This window comes from Talpa occidentalis, unplaced genomic scaffold (genome assembly GCF_014898055.3).
Source record: "Talpa occidentalis isolate TD23 unplaced genomic scaffold, MPIMG_talOcc4v2.1 talOcc4.11, whole genome shotgun sequence".
Lineage (NCBI taxonomy): Eukaryota > Metazoa > Chordata > Mammalia > Eulipotyphla > Talpidae > Talpa > Talpa occidentalis.
In genome coordinates this window covers 24,454,038-24,480,523 of record NW_023601104.1, presented here as the reverse complement: position 1 = coordinate 24,480,523, position 26,486 = coordinate 24,454,038, and the positions used below count along the sequence as shown (strand labels likewise).

General features: G+C 39.8%; 2 protein-coding genes and 1 long non-coding RNA gene across 3 annotated transcripts in view; 2 read left to right on the top strand and 1 right to left on the bottom strand.

Moving 5' to 3' along the window:
• Positions 1-23,450, bottom strand: part of AQP9 (aquaporin 9) — a 115,373-nt gene extending 91,923 nt beyond the window's left edge. Inside the window, exon 1 of the mRNA XM_054701835.1 lies at positions 23,433-23,450. The gene's annotated coding sequence lies outside the window, so the exon portion shown is untranslated. The remainder of the gene's footprint in view (positions 1-23,432) is intronic.
• Positions 5,611-7,693, top strand: LOC119237934 (uncharacterized). The gene is made up of 3 exons (XR_005123476.1): positions 5,611-5,715; positions 7,014-7,174; positions 7,406-7,693. It is a non-coding gene; the product is annotated as an uncharacterized LOC119237934 (long non-coding RNA).
• The window catches only part of ALDH1A2 (aldehyde dehydrogenase 1 family member A2), an 84,531-nt gene continuing 80,697 nt past the window's right edge, over positions 22,653-26,486 (top strand). Inside the window, exon 1 of the mRNA XM_037502569.2 lies at positions 22,653-23,209. Coding sequence (XP_037358466.1) covers positions 23,093-23,209 — 117 coding nt within the window. The 5' untranslated portion in view covers positions 22,653-23,092. The remainder of the gene's footprint in view (positions 23,210-26,486) is intronic.

The window sequence follows — 26,486 nt, the reverse complement described above, 5'->3', positions numbered from 1 at the left end:
AATTGTTTACAATAAATCTTGACAACTGGTAGACTTAAAGTCATAAACTTCATTTCAAGTACAGTTTTAGCTTCATTAAAACATTTTGGATAAGATTTTTTTTTTGTTATAGGTTGATTCTATTGGTTTCTATTTTCCATTACGACTTTTTCTTTGATCAATTACAGAGGTGTTCTAAATGTTGAAATGTAAGGAATATTTCTAGACATCTGTATTAATTACAAAAATGAATTATACTCTGGTTAAAATATATGATTTTCATGATACCTCTCATTTAAATTGGTGAAATCATCAATGCATAGTCTCTACATAGTTTAATTATATTTTTCTCCTTGCTATGTCACACTAAGAGATTGATAATAGAGAGTCGTGCTAAAACTTTCTCACCAGGAATTTGTCTATTTCTTCTTGCGGCTTTGCCAATTTTTACAATATGTATTTTGAGACTTTATTAATGCATATTACTGTGGAAAAGTTATTTTCCTGGTGAAATGAACTGCTTATTGGTTATATTCTTTTACTTTCTTTTACTCTAGGTTTTTTTTTTTTTTCCTTACAGTCAATTTTGTATGATAACTAATATCGGGGAAAAAAAGGTTTATATTTTTTGTTTGCCTAATTATGTTTTATAATTTTTTGACAATAATTGACTATCTTTCAACATTTTTGAGGAAATTTTAGTCACTATTCTTCCAATACTGAATTCATGCTTTGTGAATTATATCTCAGTATGTCTGTTTAAGAAAAAAATGAGGAAGGGAGTGGTCCATAGCTTTAGTTTTTACTGGAAGGTCATGGAGGATGAATATTGAGAAAAAGCTATAGGATTTGATGATCAAACACTCATTGGTGACCTTTTAAAAGGGAATTTCTTCTCTCAAGTGGTGGGAGATGTGAGTGGGTGAGAAGGAAGTGAAGGCATGGAGGGTGAGGCCGTAGGACATGAACTCTCGCAACTTCCCCTACTCAGTTTCAACATTTATTTTTTAAAATCTCCTTATTGATATTAATTATTTGTAAAGAAAACCATTCTTTTGGGCTTGGGTTTGCATCTCCATTTGAATTATTGAACTCACTTTTGATTTTCAGTACCAGAATCTTGGCTGATTTATTGCATTCCTTCTCAAATGAATCGTGAAGAAACATCAGACAAATCCAAAGTGAGGGCCAGTTTCCAAACTGGTCTGTAATGTTTAAAAATGTTCAGATCAAGGCAGTCCAGAAAAACTGAGGAACTCCCTGACTGAAAGAGACTAAATTAGTATTATAACTAGATGTAACACCTGATTCCAGACTTGACTAATTTTGTTATAAAAAAAAATTATTGGGTTAATTGCTGAAACTTGAATGGGGTTTGAGGGTTAGCTAAGTAGTAGCTAGTAATAGTAATAATATTAATCTTCACTTTCTGGTTTCGAGGATTATATTATATCTGTATGACAAAGTCCATTTACTAGAGTAAATGGAAATGATGAAGCATCATTTTGGCAACTTGCTGTCAAATGGTTCAGGAATAATTTTCTTGTAACTTTTTTGTAAATTTGAGATTGTTTCAAAAATATAAATATAGGTTTTATGAGATAAACAATAAAGTGCTCCTGGAAAGGTCTCCCAACAACCTACAGAAGTACACAGAAGTCCTTAAGAAGGAAAACAACTATAGCCTGAGTCTCAAAGAATTCGCACTTATAAATTCAGAGTTAAATTCATAAAACAAAAGAAAATAAGTTATAAGGAAGAGTCAGCAGAAACAGTGCATACTAGAATTAAAACCATAAAGACTTCAGATATTGGAACTTCCCCAAAATACAAAATATATTGTGTTTGACATTTTTAAGCAGTGAAAAGGAGACTCCCTGTGAGTGTATAGAGGCTATGTATATATGAGCATATCTATCTATCTATCTATCTACCCACCCACCCACCTTCTACCCATCTATCTTTGAGACTATAAAAAAACAACCAAAGAGACTTGAGAAAAGGTCAAATAAAAATTCTACAGAAGACAAATATAAAAGCTGAAAGTAAAATTTTAAAAATTGATATGTTAAAAATAGATTAGACATGGATTAATATATCACTAGTGAACTTGAATAGATTCAAAGAAAAATTTTAGGATATTGTTCAGTAAGACAAAAAGATAGAAAGTCATAAAGAGGTAAGGAAACATGGACCCTAGAATGTGAAGGTGTACTGTATGTTTGACTGGAGTTTCAGAGGCCAAAATGTATAATCCAATAGCTTTTAATACTTTCAGAGAGGTGCAGTTATCATAACAATCCATTTGAATATACATTTAAAAACCTTCAAAGAAACGGCACTCTCCTTAGCTCTCATCCCTAACTCCTCTACCTTTCTCCTCCCCAGTCCTAGGCAATCACTAATATGCTTTCCAACTCTCTATATTTGTCTGTTTGATACATTTTATATAAATGGAATCATATATGTAGTCCTTTATGACTGACTTCTTTCATTTAGTACGTTTTTGAGGTTCATCCAAGTTGTAACAAGTGTCAGTCCCTCATTGCTTATTACAGTTGAGTAATATTCCTTCACACAGATACCCCACATTTGTTTATCGATTCACTAACTAATGAATATTTGATTTGTTTTCACTCTTAGGTCATTGTGAATAATATTATTTCCCTTCAACTTAAAATTCCTCTTTCCTGGGCCTCCCTGGTGGTGCAAGTGTAAGTTAAGACACAACCTATGAAGCTATCCGCAGCCTCTGCAGCACAAGTTCGATCTCCAGCCAGGGAGCTACCCACATGGTGCTAAAGTCCTCTCCTGACTCACTTGCTGCTCCCTTCAGCAGTGTATTTAAGTCAGTCTGCTGTTCTGCTCCCCACTCTGTCTCTGGTGAGTACTCTCACCTCTGGCCTGTACCCCAGTTCTTGTATGCATAAATAAATCGTTTTAAAAAAGTAAAAATAGGGCCTCCCCAGTGGCACAGCGGTTGAGCGCTGGGTTGCAAAGCTGCCCGCAGCCTCTGCAGCGCTGGTTCGATCCCCGGCTGCTCCCCGGCCACCGGAGGAGGGTCCCACATGGCGCGCAGACCTCTCCTGCCGCCCACTGCTCCCCTCAGCAGTGTACTTCAGTCCTTCTGCCTGCTCTGCTCTCCCCTCTGACTCTGGTGAATTCTCTCACCCTCCTGCGCTTCTGACTGTACCCAGTGCTTGTGTACATAAATAAACAAATAAATCTTTAAAAAAATAAATAAATAAAATAAAAAAGTAAAAATATTTTTAAAAATTCCTCTTTCCTTTGGTGTTGACATGACTCTTTGTGATCTTACATTCATGGTTTTCTGTTGCGAGAGAGAGAGAAAAGATGAAGGAAGGAAAGAAGCTAGGAAGGTAGGGAGGCATGAAAGGAGGGAGAGAAGGGAGGGAAATAGACCAGCCGGATAATCAGTAATCTCTATGCTATTGATTTGCTTTTCTATCTCTATATTCTATCTCATTCCCTTAACTAGAAGCAAACTATATTCAAGGATTTCAAACCTGTGGATTTTTAGATACTTTTTCCTTTATTCATTCTTGCTGAAGTCACTCTTCAAGGTTCATCTCAAATGCCACCAAAGGCTTTTCCATAATACTCCTAAACTAAAATTTTCATGCTTTGTTTTTGTAATTCTTATGTCACATACTTTATTATGTAATATGTATGCATTCATTATCTTTCCTACCAAATTTGTACCACAGGACAGGAATCATACCTCATCTGTGCATGGGTGTAGCACCTAGACACATGATCTATTCAAAGTAGGGGCTCAATAAATATTTATTTGTAAAACTACTTGGTGGGAACATGTAAATTTGACTCCACATGTGAAAAGAATAACCAGATAATTGGGGGACAGATATTTTGGATTCTGAATTATCCAGGATCAAGAACTTCAGTTATCTTTAATTGTAAGTCATGACCACAAAGATGATTGTTGTTTTCTGAATAATTCCTATCATAGCATGTGTGGGGGAGTGACTCAACACTAATTCTAAATATAGTTCTATGTATATGTAACAAATGGTGAGTGACTTTAAAAATTAGTTGATTAACTAGACTTTGGAGGTATCATAGTTTCCAAATGAAATTATAGCCATTTATAAAAGCAACAGAAAACCATTACAGCCACCTCTAATGGCAACGTAAGCTAAAGGAGTTCTGTAGTTAACTGAATGGAGCTACCACCAACGGCCAGATTTGCCTGGGTTTGTGGCAGAGAAAGATTTGTGAGACTGAGTTGTAAATAGTTAAAAAATAAATCATTAAGTCATCCTCAAAGATTGCTAACTCCAGCACCACTTATTCTGCTTATGAAATTTAGGCTTGACTCTACTTAAGCTTCAAGATTCAACTACCAGTTTACAGACAATGCAGGAGTTCAGGGAGCCAGTTAAACAAGACCATGGATCCAGAACAATAGCAACAGCTAAATTCAGAGTGTAAATCATTCCATAGCACAAATAACATGCTTTTTGTTTATTTGTTTTTAACAAATCAATGGCATGAAGTAAAAAATACAAAGGATTGAGCACTATTTTAAAGTAAAAAAAAAAACTTGAGACAATAAAAATTATATGTGGATCTTGTTTGGGTCATTACTTCAACAAATTGACTATTAAAAACACCTCTAAGATAATGAAGAACATTTACATATTGATTGGGTTACAGATGATACAGTATCAAGGAATGACTTCTGTTAGGTATAGTAATGTTATGGTAATAAGTTAGAGGTGCATAAAAAGTATTTATGTGTGATATAACAGTGTGCAAGATTTGCTTTAGAATATTTCAGGAGAAAAAAGTGTTGACAGGTAAAACAAGTTTGAGAAACCATTGACACATATTGCACACTGGGTAATAGGTAATTTGGGATTTATTATAATTCTCCCTCCCCTTTTGCACGTTTGAAAATTTCCATAATATAAAGGTTTTCATACAATTACTAGTATAATAAATTTGGATTTAACCAAAATCCAATGCCAGGTACGTTCTCTGGTAAGGCCCTGTACTAGCATAACACTCTCAAAATCTTTATCTGATATAATCTCAGTATAAAACTGAGAAAGTAAGTATTAATCTCTCCATTTTATATATAAGGATACAGAAGCTTGAGAGAGATTAAAGAACTGATTTGGGCTTACAGAACTGGTAAAAGAGGAAGCAAATACAAATCCAGATTCTACGACTAAATTCAAAACTCTTTCACAACTATATCCCAGTTAATTCATAATCTTATCAATCATTTTAACATCATTGTAGCCAGGTAAACTGATCAGTCTTATGTTAAGATGGGAAGACAGATCAGAAGAGAAGGCTATGGAAAAATTCAGAGGACCATTTCTTTCTAAAAAGGAATACAATCTTAGAAATAAAAGGTGAGGAAACAAATTGTAATCTTGATCAAAAACAAGTCTACTTTAGGAGAGGGAAATATTTTAAGTTAAATAATAGGCCAAGAATGTGTGAAGTCAGTGAATTCTAGGGAAACACTGAGAAAATCAGATAAGATAATTTTAAAGATTGCTGATATTAACTGCACAGATTCCATTCCCTGTTGCCTTGGTTACAGGACCCTCCCCTATGATAATGATGTCATAGTAAGAAAAGTCATTTGCAAGTGAGGGGCCTAGCAACAGGCCATCAACCTTCCTTTGCCTTGGGGCAGGTATAAGGAGGCATTTCAAATTTTGATGCAGTGGACAAAAGGTGAGATCACAGGAAGATGGATTTAGATTGTAAGTCTAACTAATATTATGTGGCAGACTTGAGAATGACTTGTATCTTCCATTGGTGCAATCATAATCAATGTACAACACTTGTGAATACTTCCTGCCCCGTCAGCTAAAAATAAGCCCTGACTGCTTAGGAAGAAATTCCATTGCTGAAACTTCTCCTGGTATAGCACTCCTTGAATTTATTTATTAACAACTGATAATAACTTCCTTTTGCTAGCTTTCATCATTAATAATTAATAAGCAAAGGTAACCAACTGCCTTGATTGTTTACCCTGCTGTTTGCTGCTACCAAGGAGAATCAAGCCCTGTTGTGACAGAATTTATTTATTAATAACTGATAATAACTTCCTTTTGCTAGCTTTCATCATTAATAAGTAATAAGCAAAGGTAACCAACTGCCTTGATTGTTTTACCCTGCTGTTTGCTGCTACCAAGGAGAATCAAGCCCTGTTATGACAGACAAAAGGATGACTAATAGGATAATTAGAGATATCTAATTAAACTCATTGCAGGAGTCTGTTCCTCAAGAAACTTTCTAGTACCCGGGTTAAGTGAGGTACAAGATGTGTACTCATATACGCTTTTCTAGCTCTGCCATCACATGGCATGCTCATTTCCATTCTCACCCCCTTTTGTTTTGTTCATGATTGCCAGGTTATATCTATTTTCAAGTTAAATGATCAGAAACCTTTGAAGTAAAATCATAGAAAATATTCTCATCAATTTTGGTATCTTCCAGGAGAGGCACTTCCTGGGTCCCACCAGGTACTAGGCCACATACATGCATAGCAGCACCTTAGGCCCATGACAGTGTGCACAGGGGTCACTTTACTTCTCACATACATTTCGGTAGAACTCAGCAATCCAGCTGAAAGTCCAAGAGGATTTTATAAGCGATCATATTTCAACTAAGGGTCTATGCATATTTTCTACTGCCCGCGGCCAATAGGCTTGGGGAAATAATGGGGCTTTAAATAATGCTAGTGAGGGACCACAGCTCCTATCCAGGAGGGATGTCAACATAAAAATAATCAAAATGCAGTTTTCTCCTGCATTCCCAAAGTAGAGTGCTCCTACGAAACCTTTCACAAGCAAAAATAGTGTGCGGTAGCCATTGCCATTCATTTATATGGAAACAGTTTTGAGCACTCCCCGACCCCTTAAAATCTGCCAAGTCATACCAAACAGCATGTTAAGCCCTAAAAAAAGACTAACATATAGTTAAAAGCAGGAATGATGTGATACATACCTATGGTCTGTATAAATTAGTTCCCAGAGAAGGATTCAGTGTGGCCGTTCTTGACGCTCCTGAGATGCAGCTGCTACCAGAGCGCAGCTGCAGCAAAGAAACGCCAAGGCTGGTTTTGATTTTCGACAAGTCGTAAAAGCGAAAATCTCCTTTGGATCTCATTCTCCATTACGGAAAGCAGGTACTGGTGTAGATCGGTTTTAAAAGCGAAATAGTGTCATTTGAACTTTTCAAAGTAGGTCTATCTGTAGTATTTGAATTGTGATATAATTGCCCCTCCCCCATTTCATATGTTGAAGTCTTACTCCCCTTCACCTTACTCAGAATTAAACAAATGTGGAGATAAGGTGTTTTAAGTTAAAATGAAGACTTTAGGATGGGCCCTAATCCAATCTGACTGTTCTTCTAAAAGGAAATGTGGACCCACAAAGAGATACCAGGGATGTGTATGCACAGAGGAAAGGCTATGTGAAGAGTCAACAAGAGGGTTACCTGCAGCCATGGAAAGAGGGCTCAGGAGAAAGCAAATCAAGATGCTGATGTCTCGATCTTGGACGTCCAGCATCCAGAGCTGTGGGAAAATAAATTTCTGTTGTGTAAGTCAGTAGTTTGCTATGCCAGCCCTAGTAAATTAATGTCATCACTTATTTTATGTAGTTACTATGAACATTGAAGAGAGATTTTTCCAGTACCAGATAATGGAATCATTAAATCTTGGTTGAAAAATTAAGACAATGAAAGAAAAACAACTAAGCTATATAGAACATATCCATATATATATATATATATATATATATTTATAAATGTGTGTTATGTGCCATACTGATTCCATAATTATTTATCAACTATCTTTAGGCTCCCGGAATTGTGGTAATAATAATAATAATAAAAAACAATGACAAGACTTTGAATGCTTAAAAATTATTAGGTTTCAGGGAATTTTCTTTGTACTTTATGTACTAGTGAAGAAACTTAAGGCACAGAATTTACAAGAAGCAGAGTTAGAATTTGAATTCAAATAGCTGGATCCAGAATCTAGGTTTTCAGGCACCATAACTACCTGCCAGGTTCTCATAATGTAATAGAGAATGAGTGAGGTGCTGGTGGAGACACTAACAGGGTTAGTACAAACTTGCAAATATTAAAAGACTTAGCAGCTAAGGTCCATTTGGGTATGATCCATCTGTTTAAACTGTATGAATAAAAACAAATGGGGCCTCCCCGGTGGCGCAGCGGTTGAGTGCTGGGTTGCGAAGCTGCCGGCAGCCTCTGCAGCGCTGGTTCGATCCCCGGCTGCTCCCCGGCCACGGGAGGAGGGTCCCACATGGCGCGCGGACCTCTCCTGCCGCCCGCTGCTCCCCTCAGCAGTGTACTTCGGTCCTTCTGCCTGCTCTGCTCCCCGCTCTGGCTCTGGTGAATTCTCTCACCCTCCCGTGCTTCTGACTGTACCCAGTGCTTGTGTAAATAAATAAATAAATCTTTAAAAAAAATTAAATTACTATAATTGACAAATACAATTTGTTTTTGATTACTACTCTTCTAAAGATAAGTCTCCCATACTTTCAGGCACAGGGTAAAAAGAATTCTATATTTGAAAACTAAATTACATAACCTCCAGGTCCTGCTTTATCACTGCAGCCAGTTAACTAAGTATGTCACTTATTTTTAAAAAAATATTTATCTGTTTAATGTTTTTTTAACTGTCAAGTGGAAATGAAAATATTACTTTGTGGACTTGATATGAGGATTGAGTGAGATACTGAATATGAAAGATTCTGGCAGAGAGAAAATGCTCATAAAGTAATCTTGAAAAAATTGAATCAAGAAATGAATCTGGGCCTCCCCGGTGGCGCAGCGGTTGAGAGCTGGGCTGTGAAGCTGCCCACAGCCTCTGCAGCACCGGTTCGATCCCTGTCTGCTTCCCAGCCTCTGGAGGAGGGTCCCACATGGTGTGCAGACCTCTCCTGCCACCAGCTGCTCCCCTCAGCAGTGTACTTCAGTCCTTCAGCCTGCTCTGCTCCTCGCTCTGGCTCAGGTGAATTTGTTCACCCTCCTGCACTTCTGACTGTACCCAGTGCTTGTATAAATAAAATAAATATTTTTTTTTAAAAAAAAGAAATGAATCTAATCTTATTGTAGGTTTTTCTCAGAAATTGTTTCCTCACAGAATTCTCTCTTCCTTAGAGGCTTTTTCCTCATAGAATTTTCTGCTCAGGTTTTTCTTCTCATAGACTTTTTCCTTAGACAATTCTCTCCTTACAGACTTTTCACAGATTTCTTCCTCAGAGGCTTAATTCCTCAAACAATTCTCTTCACAGACTTTTCTCCTCAGATATTGGTCCTCAGATTTTTCTCCTTCGACTTCCCCCCTTGGTCTTTTCATAGCTTTTCTTCTCAGACTAACTACAGACTCTTCTCTCACAAAACTGGTCCTCAGCATTTTCCTCCTTTTAGACATTTTTGTCTCATAGGATTTTTCCTCACACAATTCTCTTCTCATAAACTTTTTTTCTCCTCACAGACTTTTCTCTTCTCTCAGTTTCTTTATCTCTCTACAGAATTTTCTTCTTTATAGTCTTCTTGGTCCTCAGTCTTTTCATGAATTTTCTCCTCAGATTTGAATTCTCATAGACTTTTCTTCTCATAAGCCTTTCCTTAAGAATTCTCTCCTCATAGGCTTTTTTTTTTTCACAGTCTTCTCCCCTTGTAGATTGATCTCCTCCAATGTTGATCTGTTCTCAGACTTCTTTCCTCATAGAATTTTTGTTCACAGAATTCTCTTCACATAGGCTGATTTCTCAAATAATTCACTCCTCACAGACTATTCTCCTCATAGACTTTTTGCCAGGTTTTTTTTTTTTTTTTTGTCAGACTTTTCTTCTCTTCAGACTTTTCTTCTCACACTTTTTTTTCTTCTCACAGAATTCTATCCTCATAGATTTTTTCCCCTTAAAAAAATTAAAAGGAGATAAGCCTAATATGTAGCAGGAAGAATGAAGCATAAATGAAGGAAAATTATTAGTTTTTTTTTGGACTGCAAGTTTCCCTAAACATATTTTACATATATGCATTATATGTGCATTCTATCACACATTCTAGACCATTGGAAACAGAGACTGGCCCTAAGTAGTGAATGGTATTATACCGTTTATACTAAACAACCAAATTATTTGCATTAATAAACAACAGAGCTATTCTTTCAATATTTACAATCCCCATATCAGTGACCCTGTATTCCTGCTCCCCACATCCCATAAGTCATTAAACGTCACTAGAAAGGGTTAAGAGTACCAATGAAAACAGACTCTGTAAGTCTAGTAATGGATTTAAGGGGGCAGAGAAAAAGCTTAGAGTAGGAGAGATTGGGAGATAATCAGTTCAAGTATCTTTAGTGTCAAAATAGTAAGCAACTGTCTAAATCAGATACTTCTAGTGATCACCATTATTATATACATGTTATTTTTAAAAGGTCAGAATTCCTGCTACGAGTGAGACTATCCAATATTTTTCTTTTTCTTTCTGACTTACTTCGCTGAGCATGATCCCTTCTAGCTCCATCCATGTTGCTGCAAACTGCAAGTATTTATCTTTTGTGATTGCTGAGTAATATTCCATGGTGTATATGTACCACATCTTCTTGATCCAGTCATCTATTTTTGGGCATTTGGGTTGTTTCCATAGCTTAGCTATTGTAAATAGTGCTGCTATAAACATAGGGGTGCAGGTGCTCTTTGGAATTGATGTTTCTGTGTCCTTTGGGTAAATACCTAGGAGTGGAATTGCTGGATCATATGGAAGCTCTATGTTTAGTAGGTCAAGAAACCTCACTCATAGCAGGAATTTAGAAAACCTAAATAAGAGACCAGGAAAAAGACTAATCAATACAAAATGAAAATCAAAATCAACAAGCAACTATAAACCAGAGACACACTACGGTGGGGGGAGAGGGCAGGGAGAGAAAGGACTAGAGTCAAAATAAGGGGGGGGGGGTGCAATTGTATGGGGAATATAACCAAAATGAAAACACATACATTGTGCAAAGATGAAAAATGATGTCAGAATTTTATAAAATAAAATATTAAAAAAATGCTAAAATGACTTGATATAGGCTCTGCAATAAAAAGGATATCTTTGCCCCCCCAAAAAAATAAATAAATAAAAGGCCAGAATTTACCTCCCCAGCAATTGAGTTCCTCTTTCTCTTAAAAAAAATTATCCTGTGCCTCCTACAAAACCCTGGAAATATAATTTCCTCTGACCCCAGAAACTGGTAAGCTAGAGGCATAGGAACTCTAAGTTATGAAACTGGCACCATGACTCTCATACTGGGAAAAACGGCAGAAGAAGACAGCTTCTAGGAGAAATACGTTGTTAGCCATTAAACATCACTAGGAAAGGGTACAGGTACCAACGAAAACAGACTGTTAAAATCTAGGATCTGGATTTAAGGAGGCAGAGGAAAAGGTTAGAGCAGGTGAGATGGGAGAGAATGCGTTCAAGTATTTTTTCTTACTAGATCTCAGCTTTTGAGTAAATGAAAGTAGAGAGTTCCTAAACCAAATAAAATTAAGAAAGTTGTCCTAAAAAATGAAAATTATTTTCCTATGCTACCAATTTCATTGGCCCAAATAACTGTAATGGTCTCCAGACTTCTTTCCCATATCCTATTTCCATATCACCACCAATCAGTCACAGTTCTGATCAGGTTATAGCATAACAAGGAGTTTTGGCTTCACCCTATAGGCAATCAGAAACCATTAAGGGAAACAGTAGCATGATCATATTTGAGATGTCAAAAGACCTCCCGATCAGTGTGAAGGGTGGTACCAGACCATACAAGTGGTTACAATGGTCCAGACAGCCTCCTCTTACGTAAGTGACCCTGCTTTCCTGTGCCCTACACCGCACAAGTGCTGATTGGAAAATTTTATCTGTAATTGAAATTCATTCTCATCAGTGTAGAACAGTATACGGCTATTGAAGAGATGCAGCCCACCATGAGGGAAGTGGCAGGACAGGTGCAGTGAGACAGAAGACACCGAACTTGAAGAAGAAAGTTTAAACACTGAGATCAGTTTTGCACCTTACAAAATTCTGTAGCCAGCGGTATGAGAGTGAGTTCTGATCACTTTCTTGCAGCACCTTCCAGCACTTCATGGCCCTTTCCTTGTCATCACTTTGCCTCCTCTTCCTCCTACTGCCCCAGGAATTTCTCTCACACCTGCAGATCCTTTGATTTCTGCACTGAACATTTGGACCTTTCTCTGCTTTTGCTGATTTACAATATTTGGTGGCAATAATGTACACATCAGACTTCTCTAGGTTTGCTACCATGTAATCCCATAATATCCCAGTATAAAAAGGTGAAAGAGAGACAGAGAGAGAGAGAGAGAGAGAGAGAGAGAGAGAGAGAGAGAGCAAACACATGAGAAAATGTGCACCGACACTCTAGCTCCCTATTCCACTACATTAATGTCTTAGCCTATCATCTAGGTTTATGTCCTAGGCATTTCTCCACAGATATGTTATGCTTTGCTTTGCTTTTCCAGAATTTGCTCCAGTCTTCCTGACACCATGCTAGACTTACCTATGTGCCCTCCTATGAGTTGGTGCAGCTCAAATGCCATTCTTCTGAGTTTCATGTAGAACCACTTTCTCTTTTGGGCTCCACAGCACTGCACACCTGTTCGAGCACAATGGCACCACTATGCTCCCTGCTGGCCTGAGCACAGAGCTCCTCGGTGTGTGATGATGGCTTACACATCTTCATGTCCCCAGTTCCTAACAGTGCTATGGTTGTTTTGCTGGATTATGGAGCTGTGATGATCACATTTCATGTATACCACAACTTGTTTGGTCAAATCTGCCCTAATTCTTTATTCCACATGTTTGAGAACAGCTTTCTCACATAGATAGAAGTTGGAATTTTTCTCCTCTTGCAGCTAAAAAAAATAACACAGATCTCCTAACATAAGCTTTGGCACATTCTTGTGAAGATATACTCACATTCAGCACTGGCCTTTTTTTTTTTTTTTTTTAAGATTTTTAATTTATTTTATTTTTGCGTGGAAGAACTGGGGTGCAGGCCAGAGGTGTACGGGGGTGAGAGGACTCACCAGAGACAGAGTGGGGAACAGAACAGGCAAATGTACTGAAATACACTGCTGAGGGGAGCAGGAGAGACCTGCTGCTCCATATTTGGGTGAATTCCCTGGCCTGGGGTCAAGCTCAGGCCGTAGTGTGATAGTGCTGAGACTTAACCCCTAGACCATGAGGGAGGCCAGCAATGGCATTTTCTATTGCAAGAAGTAAGGAACATTTTCAGTGGCCCAATACAGTGAGTAGAAGAAGAATCAGGAATAGAATTTGGGTTTCCTGAATCCTGACTCAGTGCCCTATTGAAATAAGGTTATCAAACAAAAGAGTATTAAGAAATAGAAAAAATTTCCTCTTCAGAGAAGTTTCTTTTTAGCTCTTCTGCCCATTTTTTGACTGGATTATTTTCTTTGTTGTTGCTGAGTCTCATCAGCTCTTTGCAGATTTTTGTGATCAGTCCTTTATCATTAGTGTTGGGTGCAAAAATGTTCTCCCAGTTGGTGGGGTTTCTCTTTGTTTTTGTTATTGTCTCTTTTGCTGTGCAGAAGCTCTTTAATTTGATGTAGTCCCAGCTGTTTATCTTTCTCTTCACTATCACTGCTTTGGGTGATGTGTCTGTAAAGATGTCTTTGATGTGCAAATCCCGTAGTGTTTCGCCTATATTTCCTTCTATGTATTTTATGGTGTCAGGTCTTATGTCTAGTTCTTTAATCCATTTTGAGTTGATTTTTGTGTATGGTGTGAGGTGGTGGTCAAGCTTCATTCTTTTGCATGTAGCGACCCAGTTTTCCCAGCACCATTTATTGAACAAACTTTCTTTGCTCCAATGCATAGTCTTTGCTCCTTTGTCAAAGATTAGTTGACCATAAATCTGTGGGTTTATTTCTGGATTTTCTATTCGATTCCATTGGTCTGTATGTCTGTTCTTGTTCCAATACCATGCAGTTTTGATGATTATGGCTTTGTAGTATAGTTTGAAGTCTGGGAGTGTGAAAAACCCAATTATTGACTCAACCTGTTAACGATGCATGAAAACCACTTCAACATGAAAAGTGAATTAACATGTAGAATTTAAATTCAAGCAATGTTTCTAGAAATACTCTGTGCCTTTTCAGAGAAAACTTAAAAAAATATGCAGGAGGATTATCACAGGACAGTCGACAAAGGAAAGCAGTGCAGACTGTCTACTAAAATTAAAAGAAGAAATAGAAATTGAAATTGATGAGTATCACACTTAGACGATAAAATTATTCAGCCTTTAAAAACATAATTACATTTTAGAAAATATTTTATAAAAATAAAATGATTAGCATTGCTAGAGTTTAAAGGCCTTCAAGATGCCAAGGTAGACAATATCTTAATGCAGGTTACGTCTTGGCATACATATTTACAGTTTTAAGAGTATTATATAAATTATTTAATATTGCAAAAGATTCCTCAGTTACTACAGAGAACTGCTAACAATACCATGTTAATTGGTGACTGCCTCCAAAACTATTCAGTTGGAACACAAAGAAAGTAAGAAAATGGATGGTGGGTGCTGGAAAACCATATTTTCACTCTTGAAGAATCTATTGCATTTCCTGCTGAGTGGAATGGAAGGATGTGATAAGTTAATTCATCTTTTCTCTCCATGCTTGCACTGCTCATCTCCTCCCTGCGCTCTAGTGATGATAGCCACTCAACACACAAATCGGGTAGCATTCGAATGTTGTATTTTATTTCCAGGACACAGGACAAGACATGAGGAAGAGCATTTCCTTGAGACCTGGATGGTGTTAGTCATGACACTGGGTATTTAGGGTCCCTGGCACTGAGAATCAGACCCTGAATTACAGAGACACTTGTGTATTGTTGACTAAATTTACTTTTCATATATTTGTAACTACAGGACCCTCCACAATGTGAGTACGAGGGCAGACATTCATTGAACTCAGGTATTGCTTATATATTCTCCTTCCAGTTCCAGAGCTGGAACTGTTTTTCCACTGTTTTTCCACTATCCCTGTTTTTCCACTTCCTTTTACTGAGAGCAGCATGGAGAAGATTTTCTCAACTTGGTACCTTTTTTTAGACACCCTTGAAACACATTGAGTCTTGTGGCCCCATGTGTATTTATAATTAGTTATGAAGATTTTCTTTATGAGGATCAAATTATGAATTCTTTGAGTTCTGACCAGAACTTATCATTTTCTTTTGGATACCCCCATGGAGTCTGGCCAGTGCTGGCCACATAAGAGGCCATCAATATTAGACATGAATATTGTAATAATTCATTTTTTGAATTTTGATACTGGCAAGGATATTGGCATTTGCATTGGTATAAATGAGGTAGGAAATGTGATTTTTTAATAATCCAAGTGTCAGCATGAATGTAAGGTGTGTAAAATGAAAAAGAAAAAGATTTTCAGTGTCCAATAGAGTAGCAAGCACACATCCTGAAATATTCTTACATCACACTGCAGACTTAGGTCTAAAGTCAGTTGTTCAATTCTTGCTTTGATTGAAATATATCACATATTTTGGAAGTGAGTTCTGATTATATTCCTCACAGTCGTGTTACCTCTAAACACAGTTTTTCAAGTGAATTCTAGCCCTCACCTGCCTTTCTGGAACCCATAACTTTTTCATAGTTTCTAAAAATGTCTATCTTTTCATAGCCAGAGAAATAAAAAGTCAAAATTTTAATGACTGAAATATTGTGGAAATTCACTTTAGATCTCTGAATTATCTCTATTCCAAATATAACGGACTCCTAGGCCATCCAGTTCCAAAATAATGTCTGACCACATCTTTAAATAGATAAAATACGTGAGTTTGGGATAATCCTTACTATAAAGTATATTATAGTAAGTTAAAGATTTTGTTTAATTTATGATATGTTCCCATTGAGTTTGTTTTCTTAAGCATCTTTTATGAGAAACAATAATTTCAGATGAAAATCTACACCCATACATTTTTATATTTAGAAGTATCTTCAGATGTAGGTTTCTTTTGCAATTCTGATTCCCATATTTCTCTGGAATGGCATTTGTCTTCAGACAACATACTGTCTTTCCTATGTTAGCAGGTCCATAAAACTCCTTAAGACCATTATGGTACCCAGAATTGTTAAAACCAAAAGTTTTAGTTCTATAACAGACTCTTTCCTTTTTGCAGAATAGAAAACTTTGAGTCCTTTCAACTGGCAAGCAGATGTTGCCCTAGTGCTGCCTCCATATTCATTAGCCCATAATGAATCTATTAATTGAATATGTAAGTTTGGCTAATTAGATGTAAGACATTTCTTCAGATTTAAAGGGTAATAATAAAAAATTTAAACTGTAACACCAGATCAAGCATTTCTAAGAGTTGATAAATGTGAACTGGAAAGTGCACAATTCCAATATAAATTAGTTAATTGCCTCTGTTAATTTAGGGGAAATACATTAGCAGAAAGGTCAATCCATTTGAGGCTTGATGTGTTTTTCAAATAGTAAATTAAAAATAGCAAATCAAAGAGCACTGCAAAGTGGGAAGCATGAAATTCATTTTTCCAATCCAGAAGTTGGAGAGCAGACTCAATTCACCCCCCAGAGTTTAACCTTCTGTGGGTGAACCAGTGGCTCTCATACAGGTTGTACCTTAAAGACACCTGGAAGCTTTGTAAAAAAACATCAAGGCCTTGGGTCCCGCCATAGACTAACTGAAATCTCTGGAGGTAGGGCCAGGCATTCATGTTTTTTAAAGTTATCTAAATGATTATAATAGGAACCTGGGTTGAAAACCACTGGACAATTCCATGAATGTCTGACACTCCAACTAAGCAGGAGTAAGGTGGTGACATCTATCTGTAAAAGATATGTAAGCACTGGAAGCGTGACATAGTGCCATACTTATTACCCTCATTTCTTCCTAAGTAGAGAAAAACTAAGATACCCTTGGTTCCTCCTCAAGTTCTCCTCCTGACTATGTCTGCATCAAAGGATCTCACACTTGAGAACATTTAACTCGGACTTGGAAAGTGGGAGGCAAGCTGGGCTCTAAGGATTTGCTTTTGGGAATTCTAATTTTACAAATTGTTAACTTACTAACATTGGCGCCTTTACACTAAAAAGATGTCAAAGGAATTTTTGTTTTGAGAAGTATAATCTATTCCTTTGTCCTATGTCCCCCATAGCACCTAGAAGAGTATAAGGCCCATGGGACTTCCCTACAAGAATATTTGTGACTAGGATGTCTCCTTTCTGACATCCTCTTTTAGTTTCATTCTGTCTTATCTAGTCTGACCTCTTTTGTGTGGCCTTTGAATAGCTTCACTAACAGTTATTTTCATCCCACACACTTTTTTTTTTAATTCCTCATAGACTCTGTTAGTCCTCGATTCATAATGTATCATCAATGAATATTTGCTCACTTAAAGTTATTTAATTGACAGGAAAAAAATCAGGTTTTGCAAGAGCAATCAGAAAATCACAGATGCTCCTAAAGGGGAAATGTATATGCCAGAAGCAAGTGGGTACCCTTCTGTTGTTTGGTACTAGATATCAATTTGGATACCTGTATCCCAGCTTCGAAATCCTCCCCTTTTCGTCATGAGTCTTGCACAGACTGAATTGTGTGGTTGAGAAGGAAAACGCTGGCATCCCCCTCTGTTGTGTCAAGGCAAGTAGAGTAGTCCCTGTCTTTCCTGTAGGTCATTCTAGCACGTGAGAGAGAAATAATAGCTGTTCAGTTAGCCTTGTTTTCTAGTGAAGCTGAATGTGGATCCCTTTCCAGATATTATCAAAGCTCATATGAGAATTTCACAAGCCCAGTGTTCCTCTTAGCAAATGACTGCATAAGGGCAGAGGAGTAGGAACAGAAGCTTATGTTTAAGAAAGGGAGAGTCCTAAGTAGTAACAGTTAAGAGTTACGGGTAGGAGGGAAGAATTTTAAAAGTAAAAAAGAAAAATGCAAACTAATGACCATGAGGAAAACAAAGCAGCAAATGCCAAGCACGTATCTGGATGAGAAAAAGAAAATTCTGCAGCTTGCCCATTAGTAATTCTTCCTTACTCACCATGATAAAAATAGTTGCTTCCAATCTGAGACACTTATAATATACGGCTGCCTGTGGGATATTTCAAGTCTTTAGCTACCACATGAGTCAGACTGTAAGGTCTGAGTATTTCACTTCTATGGTAAATTTGCCCTGCGAACACATTCTTTTCCCAAAAGTTAAAAGGTTTTTGAATGAAAGCACCTCTCCTAAACTAACTGTAGTCTAAAGTTTGCCTGTGTTCTGAGATTTTTTTCCTTCAAATTTAAGCTGTAACATCTCCAACGACTTCTCTTCGGTATTTAAGTCCAAACTATTGCTTTTGAATGACAATATTTACTTGCACATACGTACCATGAACTGCAGAGGGAGCTAATGCCTTTTCCTCAGGCCATACAGAAAAAGCTGCATAGCTGGAAATTTTAATTTCCCCTATGCTTCATAAGTGTGGTTATTGATAAGGATAAGATACTGAGCTCATCTCTGCACCTAAATTGAAGCCTCTAAAACATATGTGAAGTGTAAATGGACTTTACAACAAAGATGATTGAGGTTCTGCTCTAGTCTCCCAAGGTTCCCGAAAGTTGAAGGACATAGTTTTAGAGAATTATGTTTTGTAGCAAAACACAAATTTTGGAGTCAAAACCATTTAGGAATTTACCCCCTGCAAACTACAGATATCCCCTTTCATAGAATACAGTGACCGGAGGCCACATGAAGGCATAAGGGACTTAATATGTAGAGAATTTTTATGACTAATAAATGCCACAATCTCAACCTCTTTTCTTCTAGATGTTGGAAGGAGAAGTATAATTAAAAGGGCAGTTAGATCCCAAATAAAAAATTAAGATTCACATTAAAAATATAAGTGAATCTATTTTATAGAAGTTTTCATAATGGGTCCAAAATACTTGATTAAGCATTTCTGGATAAAAATATGTAAATTTTTATAATCTTTATAAAAGATTATAATCTTTATAATCTTTTGTTAATAAATTAAATACCATTTCTCTATAAATATACCTTGCATTAAGCTCTCCTGCTAGAGTTTTCAGGAAACATTTCTAGCAAAGGAGCCAGGCATATCCCGCCTGAGATGAATGAGATCATTAGGAAACACTTATATCTGAAATAAGCACTGAGATCATTCTGCATACAACCCAAGGGCCCTAATTTTTTAAATATTTCAAACAACGTGCCCCTTTCAAATCATTAGACTTAGAGACATTTAAGGAACTGATTCAATTAACCCAGAAGAAGTGAACGCTATAATATGTGATTTATTTTTGCAGATAAATTAAAATGCAAGTGTATCTGTTAGAAAAGGTAGGTTGTCATCGTGGTTAGTAATGGGAATAGGAAGGCAATTAAGCAGGGCCACCTGAGGCTGAAATAGCCCTGAAGATGGAAGCTTGAAGTTCAAGCTGGACATTCAGTTATTGTCAAAACCAGAAGCGTTCCTGGACTGGGAGGAATCTGTGTTCCATTCCATTTTCCACATTGATTTTTAAGCATGTTTTTCAAGTTAACAAGTGTCCCCCTCCCCTTTTAAATGCAAACAAAAAAGAAGCCTAAATTGCTGTGGTTTCTTACTTAAACTTAAACTTCACATACAGCTGATGCCTTAAAATTACAACTTTGCATTCTATTATTTAGGTGAGGAAATATGAGGCAAGAATTTATTTTTCTCCTCCACAACTCCAGGATATTGGCTCCACCAGGCCTAATAAATTGTTTTCACAAGGAAATAAATAGACCATGCTGTAGCTTATGTTCCCTTGTGCAGAGGGTTTTAAACAAGATGTATTCTAAACAATAAATAATTACTGATGGGGGAGGGTGGGTGAAGGAAACATTATAAGGGTGGGAAAAAATGTTTCTTAACCATATCAGGGAAAAGACTGAAATTCAAAATATTCGAAATTTCAAGAGTTGTGGGGAAAACTGTTACTTTAACCAATCAGGAAAATCTATGAAGGAAATGAGAAGATAATAAAATAAAGTAATGAAAGAAGAGGGAAAGACTAAGAATGTGAAAAGAGATGTTAAGGCAATCTTAAGAGTAAGCAACAGAACATTAAGCCCTAAGAACAAAAATCAGGAAGATGTACACAGAAGTAGTTCTAATTCATTGCTCTCTCCTGCTAAATCTTGTTTCCCTTTGGAGTAAGAAGCTGGGGCATCAAAGTGCCTGCAATCATGAGTTGATGATGGATAAACATTTGCTTTTCCAGAGGAAAAGTATATGAAGAAAAAAATATTTTTAGAAATCTATGAGCATGTAAGTTCAAAGTAAAGGATGAGGAAAACCTGTGAATAGACATGTTTAAAGTAAAAGATGAGATGAAGAGAAAATGTTCCTTAATCAGAGAGCGTTGGGAGCGATACTTCCACTTACAGTTGACTTAGCACTGCCTTAAGGAATGTTTTTTGTCTTTTGCTTAATCACTTAAAAAAATTCTGATTAAATAGTTAGCATGCGCTCCCTAATGGTTTAGGAATTGAGGAAGGCACAAAAGATTAGAAAACAGTCCCTGCGCAGATCATTTCACTGTCTAGTTGGAGAATGAAGTTTCACGCAAAAGAAGCCATCAAGGGGCATCCGAGCCAGTTTGTCCTCTGTCACTGTGGTAGACCTGGAGATGTTTATGAGAAGCAGCCAAGAGGTCTTAACTGGAGAAGAAGGGAATCTCTTGCTTGTCCTACTTCACCATGTAACAATTGCTAGTATGTCCTGACAGGGACAGAGACTGTGAGGAAAAGTCTTGGACACTGTTCCTTTGTTGGGTGAGATTTTTCATGCTATGATGATGGGACTGGAGTTACCAAGCAAGAAGAGTTCACTGCCTTGCCAGCCTCTTCTGCTCCTTATCCCTGAAAAATATTCCCACACCACTGTGCCTTCGCTCTCATGGACTCTTCAGTCTATGAGGTCCTTCCACCTCTTATTGAAGCCTCACCTCTCTTACAATGCCTAGTTCAAGGGTCAGCTTTCACCAAAGGCTGAGCTCTTCTTTGGTGGAGCACGGAGCCAAGGGAGTTGATGTTCATTTGTAAATAACTTTTCCTCACAGTCTCTCTCCCTGTAGGTGATCGACCTCTCTGTAGGGAAGTAATGAAAGCTCACTGAAGTAAGGGGCTGTCTTTCTGGTGTGTAACTCAGTCTCTAGCACTATGCCTTCCATGGGAAGGCACACAAAACATGATTACAGAATGGTTCCACAAGCTTCCTTTGCTGTTACCGTCTCCCTTTCTATCCAACAAACTCTGGAACCTTATATTTTTATTCTTCAAGTTTATCTCTAACTCTCTAAGGCTTAATGAAACTGTACTCCATGAACACATACTGTGATTAAGGCACAATTTTTTGCAACTGAGATCCCTAAGCCTCCTAAGTGAGGGCCCATGGTCCCTCCAGGAGAACAACTCACTCAAGTAACCGCGATAAATACGTTGGGTTCTAAGATACCAGAAGTTATTTCTATAGACCTAATATTAAAATGAATTTTTTTTTTTTTGCTTATTTCTACTATTGTTTAGCACCCACACATGGAGCATCATGTAGTTTTTGTTACTGTCAGTATCTAATGCAAGAGCTTTTCTGGTCTTGCAAAAAAAATGGTGTTCCATTCCAATACTCTGAAAATGGCATTTACCAGGAACATCAGTAGGTTTCTGACAGGATTAGAGTGGGAGTAAGAAGGAAGAGAATCCACAAAGGTCTTTTATTTAGGCTGCATATTTAGCCCATGTAGTCCAAAGTCCATTCTGGGATCGGATCGCTGGGTTCCCGTGGAATACCCATATGCTGACCTCTGGGGTCCCACAAACTAAAAGAAACGGAGTTGAAGTTGAAAACATTTAAATTAGGGGGTACAGATATGCTAGCTCCTTTTCAAAGGAGCAATCAAGTGAGAAGCCCAAAGCCTGGCCAGATGATAGCGGTGAGCATGAAAAATAAAGTAAAACAGTCCATGTATGTTTTGGGGTACGGAAGGGAAAGCGCTGGAAGGATTTCAGAGGAAAGGGGCCAACGAAACGGGCAGCTCCTAGCAGCAGAGGAGGTCCCAGGCCCGCAACCAGCCGTCTGGGGAGGTCCCGGCCGGCAGAGGGCAGCAGCTGGGCGGGAGAAGCCCGGCGAGGGGCGCGCGGCGTGGACCGGCTCGCGGGGATTCGTTTTGAGTGAGGAGGGGTGAGGGACTCGCACTCCCCACTACGGTACCCGACCCTCTGGCCACAGCACCCCTCAGGCCGAGGAGGTGGGCGGCGGGGGAGGGAGTAACCGCAGAGCCAGGCGTCCCTGCCTGGAAACCGAGAGCCGAGGGAGCCCCCAGCGTCCTCGGAAAAGAAGGGGCGCCGGCGTTCGGCGGGCCGGGGCCGGGGGCTGGAGGGGGGTTCTCCAAGTCCGCACCAGCATCCCCCGCCCGATCCTCAACTGCCCCCCGCCCCCCCGGGCGGTCCGGAAGCCGCCCCCTGCGCTTCCCCCGCCGACGCCGCGCGCCCGGCTCTCGGCACCGCGCCAGCCCCGCGGCTTGGCGCCCCCGCCTGCTCCGCTTTCGGGGCCACGACCCGCGCCCGACTTAAGCCAAGGTGCGCCGAGGCCTCGCCGGCGCCGACCCTGAGGGAGTGCGATCCGGTCGCGTCCACCGAGCCCCGCCCGGGCGCAGCGCAGGGCCGCGCTCCAGCCGTCGAGGACACCGGCGTGGGCGCCGGCGGGGCGCGGATGGCGGGAGGGGGCCCGCCGCGCGCACTTGACCGTGGGCGCCGAGAGTCCCGGCCGCGCCGCGGGCTCTGAGGGAATCTGGGCTGCGCCCGGCATCCTAGGTAGGATGGCCCACCCCCCGCGCCGCGGGCCTCACGTCCAATAAGAAGAGCCCCAGCTTGACACCTGCCTATATACAGGCGAGCGCGCCCCCGGCCCGCGGACCGCGCGCACAGCCCGCACAGCCCACGCCGCGGGCGAGCGAGACCCGGCCCGCCACCATGACTTCCAGTAAGATCGAGATGCCCGGCGAGGTGAAGGCCGACCCTGCCGCCCTCATGGCGTCCCTGCACCTCTTGCCGTCGCCCACGCCCAACCTCGAAATCAAGTACACCAAGGTAAGCGCCTGCCGTCCGTTCGCGGCGACTTTCTAGAACCTTCCTCGCTCTCCAGGCGGTGTGAGGGGGCGAGGGCGGCAGGCGCGATGGGGGCGAGGGCCTGGACCGGGGCTGGCCGGGGGGGGGGGGGGGGCCCGCGCGGCGCCGGGACGCCCCGTCCCCGGGGTTGGAACTTTTGAGGTCCCGCCACGGCTTTAGGACGCCTCGGGGGGCTCGCGCCCACCTGAAACGCCCGCGCCGAGGGTCCCCGTCAACGGCTCCTTCCCCACGCCGCACCGGCCGCTCCGGGTCTGAGGAACCCGCTGCCGCCGGGGAAGGCGTCGGCGCCGCTTCTCTCCCCCGAGGCGGGAGGACGGGCTCCCCGCCCGCGCGGCCCGCAGCCCCGCCGGGTCCTCCGCGGGGCGCGCCGCCTGAGGGGCCACTCGGGGGCGCCCGGACGGTGCCGAGCGCCTCTGCCGGGGACCTGGTCGGGACGCGCGGCGCTGCGGCCGCCCTGAGAGATTTCGTGGAAACCTGGGCGCTCCGCGCAGCACATCCAATGCCAGCGTTTCCATCGAATTTGGTCGGCAGTGGCGGTTTTCCTGGAAAATTTGAAAAGCCTTTAAATTTGTGCAAATGAACGGGTTCGCTTTTGAACTGAAAAAATACACACACACACACACACACACACGCACACACACAAATACACTGATAACTAACTCTGACATCTTGGGTTTGCCAAGCAGGAATTTTTTTGTTGCACGACATTCAAAAGAATATGCGTTCACTACCTAAAGTAAATTGAATTTACATTCCACAACATCGAGATAGACATTTTCATTATTTACATAGAAGGGGAATTAGAATGTTATAGCCGATTTCGGAGATCGAGAGGATTAGAGATAGAGGGGATTTAAAATCACGTTTACTTGCGTTCTTTTACAGTTTTCTTCTGTTCCTTTCCGTTGATTTCTATTCCAAACTTCTCCAGATTGACTTAAACACATACTGTACACAAAATACGGTTAAAGTTGTTTTCCATTATGCTTATTATAAGATAAACTAAATTTTGTGGGGAAGTAAATTGTTTGGTTCTGACTTAGGAGAAATACAAAAAAAAATCATCAGAGTGTTGAAATTTTACTTGGGTTTTAGAGTACAGATCAGGGTGCTTCGTATTTTTGAGCGTCTGCATGGATTTGATGTACCTGCTAGGTTCTTTAGATAGTGTGACAAATTTTTGAAAGCCATTTTAATGAGAGGTCATTAATAGTTACAGCCATTTAGGCATTATCTGCATCACAATAGTGCCAATGTGTGGCAGGTCTCGGGGTGTAGGAACTCACAGAAAAAGCCTGAAGCATACAAGTTCTGTTTCATGAGGGCCCCTCACCTCTTCAAGTTCTATTTTAAGGTGAGGTGTACGGCAGAGAGGAACCAACGCTCTCATTTGGGTGGATTGGATTTTAGTCTCACTTTTGAGTGGATTTACCTAACGACCCACGAAAGAAGTTTAGGTATGCAGTGGATGTCTCAGAATTTAATTTGGAAGCTCTTCCAGTTCTCTTTTCCTCTAACCCCCACTCTTTTTTCTCTTGTTCCCCTAGTAGAAAAGACAACTGATTTATAGCTAATTGAAGCCTTTAATGTGGAGTCTTTTAGCTCAGGGGAGACTTTTATCCAGTATCCACTTTCCCACTTATTACAAAGAAAAACAATCAGAAACGAAATAATGGATTGTAACTTGATTCTTTAATTTGTGGGGAGGAGGCACCTTATTTCTGGCTTGACAAACAACCCTCATAAACAAGGAGTAATAATACTAATCTAAAGGCAAGCTCTTTTCACAAAACCTTGTAAAATTAGGTATCTGTGAACCTTCTCAGCAGCTTTCCTCCTCAGCTCTTTAGTGAGACTTTTCAGTTTTCTGAGAGAAACTTTGTGGGCAAGTAGCTTTTTGAACAGGAGCAGCAGAAGCTGCTCTTTTAGTAGTCGAGGGTAATGTATGATCAGTAAGGGAAATTATCTTCGCAGTTTTAAACAGAAGAATGAGTCCTTTAGAGCAGTGATACCACATTCATTAGGAGTTTTTAAAGGGCAATAACTAAAAAAGCATTATGTTGGGAAGGGCTTGTTAGTTGACACATAGCAAAGAAATGTAGTTTTTGTGTCAGAAAAGAGTATGAGAGGGACATGCGTGTATCCTCACTCAGTTGTTTTTGTCTTTAAATGAATACATCTATGGGGAAGGATAGCGGGATAAATTTTTTGGATACGATTTGGGGATCAAGATAAAGTCGCTACTTATGTCTAGTTCATGAGATTACGAGAATTTCGAGTACCATGCACTTGGAATCCTTTGCACGTGTGAATGTGTATTTTTCTCTTTCTTTCACCATTCTCTGATTTGTAAAAGAGGAGCAGAAGAGATGGTCAGAAACAAGTTATTGCCTTTGTCTGTCACAAGTCCAGTGAACATGCACCAACAGTGTCTAATCCCCAAGGATGCTAAAAGGGTGAAACTAGGGGTTTTGTATTAACTTTCAGACAACCACATTTACTTTTTAAATTCAGTTTACCTTTCTTCAATAGCCATTTTAGACTAATGATCCAATGGCAGTGCCATCTTTGGTATATATCTATAATTTATTCCCTAATAAAGCAAGCTAGACCTCAAGTTTTAAAAATAAGTGATACTTAGTAAGGAATATGGGGAGAGAGAGAGAGAGAAACACGCAAGCAGGCATGCACACAGACTAGGTGTTGGTCAAGGAAGAGTGATAACTCCAATGTGAAGCAGCGAGGGGACCACTTTGGGGCCAAGAGAATGCATACTTTCTTGCTTGTATTCTAAGACTGGTTAACAGCTAGCATGGGAATCTGATTGCTTTTAATTAAACTTTTAAGAATTAAGTCATTTGGTAAATTGTGTCTTTCTGGATTAGGTTTTCTGAATTTTTTCTATCAGTGTTTTTTACAGGTTTGTGTCATTGACTACATTATAGGTGTATACGCGTTGTAAAACCAGAGCTAGCACTTCACTGACTGCCTAAGTGCAGGAGATACCTCTTCCAGATTCCCAGAAGGTCTTTGGGAACTTTCTGTCGTTACCCCACTCCTACCTTCTCTACTGACCCTGTCATCTCTTCTGGGTCTACCAGTTTTTCCCTCCCCCTACACACACCCCCACCCCCCCCACACACACACACATTGTGTTATCTCTCTGTTGATCGATTTTTCAGTGAGGATTTATGCCCACAGTTAAGTAACATAAAGGGTTGTGTTTTCTTCTAGCATT